This window comes from Myotis brandtii, unplaced genomic scaffold (genome assembly GCF_000412655.1).
Source record: "Myotis brandtii unplaced genomic scaffold, ASM41265v1 scaffold18, whole genome shotgun sequence".
Lineage (NCBI taxonomy): Eukaryota > Metazoa > Chordata > Mammalia > Chiroptera > Vespertilionidae > Myotis > Myotis brandtii.
In genome coordinates this window covers 7,659,068-7,663,119 of record NW_005356674.1, presented here as the reverse complement: position 1 = coordinate 7,663,119, position 4,052 = coordinate 7,659,068, and the positions used below count along the sequence as shown (strand labels likewise).

The 4,052-nt window shown below is 48.4% G+C and overlaps 2 protein-coding genes across 5 annotated transcripts in view; one reads left to right on the top strand and one right to left on the bottom strand.

Moving 5' to 3' along the window:
• Nucleotides 1-2,580, bottom strand: part of BTD (biotinidase) — a 20,286-nt gene extending 17,706 nt beyond the window's left edge. The window contains exon 1 of one of the 2 annotated variants that reach the window (XM_005863610.2): nt 2,508-2,580. The gene's annotated coding sequence lies outside the window, so the exon portion shown is untranslated. Of the gene's footprint in view, nt 1-2,396; nt 2,478-2,507 lie in introns of those variants that run through there. The other variant, XM_005863608.2, reaches the window with a different exon arrangement.
• A 51-nt stretch (nt 2,581-2,631) lies between these two features.
• The window catches only part of HACL1 (2-hydroxyacyl-CoA lyase 1), an 82,437-nt gene continuing 81,016 nt past the window's right edge, over nt 2,632-4,052 (top strand). For 2 of the 3 annotated variants that reach the window (XR_001361581.1, XM_014537543.1), the window contains exons 1-2: nt 2,647-2,744; nt 2,963-3,067. Coding sequence is in view for 2 of the 3 variants with exons in the window: in XM_014537543.1 (XP_014393029.1) it covers nt 2,664-2,744; nt 2,963-3,067 (186 nt within the window). In the remaining variant the exon portion in view is untranslated. Of the gene's footprint in view, nt 2,745-2,962; nt 3,068-4,052 lie in introns of all 3 variants that reach the window. The other variant, XM_014537544.1, reaches the window with a different exon arrangement.

The following is a 4,052-nucleotide window of genomic DNA, read 5'->3' as shown; positions in this document are numbered from 1 at the left end:
TCTCTCTCTCTCTCTCTCTCTCTCTCTCTCTCTCTCTCTTTCTCTCTCTCTCTCAAAAGCTCTTCACTTTCACCCCTTTCTTCCCTCAGGCATGTACCTTTGCTTTCTTTTTCCTAAGCTCCAAAGGCCCTTCTTTTGCCTCTGAAACTTATTTCCTGAGTCCATGCAGCCCAACTGGTTCACTTCTTCTACCTCTGTGACTTTCTAAATAAACTTGCATTAAAGTTCTTGGCTCTAAATGCTTTCTTAGCTGAATTCAAGGATAGAGGCCTCACTCTGCCATTAACACAGGCACGATATTTTCAGTTCTTATGAAATTGCCTGGTTGCTTGGATATTCCTTCACCCAGATGGGAGAAAATCACCAAGTAACTCTTTCATAATCTCAGTTCCAGAACCCACAAATAGAATAATCGATATGAAAATTCTGATGACTGGCTCTGCTCTTTGGAGAGCGTGTTGGCATTATGTTAGCCTTAAAAAAAAATTTAAACCTATTTCTCTTTTGACCTTTTTCCATCAATAAAGAAATTAATAAACAAAACAAAATAAATAAAAGCTCAATAAAATACCCAACAAAAGAAAATTATCTGTGAAAGTAATAAAGAATGTGGCTAATCCTTACAAAGTCTGCACAAATGGCCTTGGACAAATTACAAAATAATTCTGAAATGTTGTCATTATAATTAGATTGAAAGGAGTTGCTCCCAGTGCCTGCTGCTCCTGCAGGTAAGTACTCTCCTCATTCTGCTGAATCATCAGGCCCAAGTGAACAGTGGAACTTTGCCCTGAATTGAAAGGTGTAAAGGTGAAAGCAAATTTCAACAGTCTCACTGACCTTTCCCTGTGCTAAAGGGCAGAATCCTTTTGCAAAACCAGTTAATCTAAAATCAGGGGATTTATTCCAACTCATAGTTGGAGTGATTCTATCAGTAATTCTTTTGACACCCAGGATCCCATGAACTGATTACCATCTACACAGTCTGTGCTGTTAATGCCAAACCAGTCTTGAATTAACCAACAGTCCAAATTAATCAATAGTATTACTTTGGTAACAGGCAATCATACATTTATTTTATTTTTCCTTTATTTTAGAGAGAGAAGAAGGGAAAGGGGGAAAGAGAGAGAAACATAGATGTGAGAGAGAAACGTCGATCGGTTGCCTCCCATATCTACCCCAACCAGGGATCAAAACCACAGCCTGGGTATGTGCCCTGACTGGGAATTGAACCCTCAACCCTTCAGTGCACAGGATGACATTCCAACCAATTGAGCCACACTGGCCAGGGCAGGCAATCATACATTTACTTATTATCTCATTTCTCCAGTATGAGTACAGAGCTAGTGTTCTCAAGTTGGGATGCAAATCAAAATAAGAGAGCAGCTTTAAAACACTCCACATCAAGTATTTTTGAGTTCCACTCTTTGTGATTGAAGACTGTTACTGAGCAGATGGCCTAATGACCCTGAGTCCACAGCCTAAGAAATCGCACATTGCAAGCATCTTTTTTCATTCAACAATGTGTTTTAAAAGGTTATCAGATGCAGGGGCTGGTTGTAAATAGGGAGTGAATCTAAGAATTATGAAAACCCACATATACTGACTTTGGAACGACAAGAGTGGAGAGAGAAATGCGGGTTTGAGAAAACAATGGTCAAAAGTAACTAGATTCTTATCTGTTGGGGCCCAAGGGAATAGGGCACAAGACTGGGAGTCTGAAGCATGGTCTGGGTCCAATGGCTCTGGGCAAGTTCCTTTACCTCCTGCTTTTTAACACTGTCCTCATCTACAATACTGGGGTAAAGGGTGCTCGTCCGTCTACTTACGGATTTAATGAACGTGTGTTACAATGCTTCACAGATTGCAGCCACAAAATTATGAAAGAAAGCATATATGTTAATAACGCATGTAAGTAACCTGGAACAGCCCTAACGGATTTGGCTCAGTGGATAGAGCATCCGCCTGCTGACTGAATGGTCCCAGGTTTGATTCCGGTCAAGGGCATGTACCTTGGTTGCGGGCACATCCCCAGTAGGGAGTGTGCAGGAGGCAGCTGATCAATGTTTCTCTCTCATCGCTGTTTCTAACTCTCTATCCCTCTCCCTTCCTCTCTGTAAAAAAAAAAAAAAAATCAATAAAATATATTAAAAAACAAAACAAAACAAAAACCTAGAACACAGGGGACGAGAAAGCAGGACTACAAGACCCAGCAACCACTTTGCCTAACCCTAGAACCCGCCCTGGTCCCAGCAGCCTTTGCGGCGGGGGCGGGGGCGGGGCCAGCGCGCGCCGCGCCACGCCCCCTCCTCCGTCCTCCTTCGCCGGGACTACATGGGCCCGAAACGGCTCGGGAGCACCGGTCCTTGCGGGGAGGCCTCCGAGTTTCGGTTTCTTACCTGCTCGGCAGAGGCCGCAGCCTCCCGAATGCCCTGCCTTCCAACAGCGACCCCGCGAATGGAGGGACGTGCAGAAGGTCCCAGTCGGAGAGAGCATGTAGTAATACTCACGCTTCCCCCAGAGCGCGGACTAACTCCAGCCCCGCCTCTTCCGCCCGGCTATTTAATGCTGCGGGTTGCCCCCCTCCTGTCAGTCAGAGGAGGTGCAGGCCGCTCCTGGTCCGCTTGCCGCCCACTGGGGGACTGTGTTGAACTTTGAGGTGGAAGATGTCGGAAAGTAACTTCGGCGACGCAAGCGAGGAACAGGTGTCTGGCGCTGCAGTCCTCGCCCGGGCCCTGAAAGCGCAAGTACGAGGGACCACCCTGAGGGCACGGGCTCCTACGGGAGCCGGCGAGGGCCGAGCTGTGTTGGGAGCCGGTATTGCCGCGGGGGCGGGGGGCGGCGGGGGGTGTAATTGGGAAGGAGGGAGGGAGGTTCGCGTGAAGTTTTCCTTTTAGCTTCCCGGAGGGAACCGTGTGGCGGGGGTCCATGCATTTACCCCCCCCGTTCTTGCCCCCACCCCCAGGATGTGCAGTACATGTTTGGCATCGTGGGCATCCCAGTGACCGAAATCGCCATCGCCGCCCAGCAGCTGGGCATCAGATACGTGGGGATGAGGAATGAGCAGGCGGTAAGTGCGGACGGACGCTGGGAGCCCGGGGCACAGGGTTAATGATTAATAATAAAGGCAAATCCTCGAGGCAGACCCTCTTCCAGCACGTGACACGTGTCAATCACAACCATTTCACGAGGCAGGAACTATGAATCCGAGTTGACAGGTGAGAACAGTGAGGAAGACGCGGAGAGGTTACGTAACGGGCCTGAGATGACAACTGTTACGGCGGAGTCGGGATTTGAACCCAGGAATTCTGGGTCCGGATTCCTTGCTCTTAACCCTGCTATACACTCCTGTGCTCTGCAAAGTGTGCCAGCATTGGGACAGTTTCCGTGCCAGAGTCTGGGTCCCCTGTCCTTCACTCGCATAACTACCTGTTACATGTTTATTTCTGTGTATTATTTCACTGGACTGGTTTCCCTCGGAGCCTGTGAGCTCCAGGAGGGCAGGGGTATCATCTCTTCCTGACACATCGGCATCCCCTAGGTCAGCGGTTCTCAACCTGTGGGTCGCGACCCCTTTGGCAGTGGAACGACCTTTTCACTGGGGTCGCCTAAGACCATCCTGCATATCAGATATTTACATTACGATTCATAACAGTAGCAACATTACAGTTATGAAGTAGCAACGAAAATAATGTTATGGTTGGGTCACAAGATGAGGAACTGTATTTAAAGGGCCAGAAGGTTGAGAACCACTGCCCTAGGTGATTCCTGCACGTGGTGGGTACTCAGGGAGTGCCTGCGCTATGAATGGGGGAAGGCCAGGGCTCATGTCATAAAGCAGGTGTCCCTGCACTGCAAGGTGACATATCGCAGATGGCCCAGCCGTGATCACCGAATCACGCTGCGATCGTTCTTAGAGGCTTATTTGGAAGCATGAGAAAAGAAGCTAGGACGTTTTGTCAATCCAGTCCCAGTTCTTCCTCTGCCAGCTCAGCTTCACCCCTTCTCTCAGAAATGCTGGTTTCCAGATCAAAAATCTACTTCTGAGGGGGGGT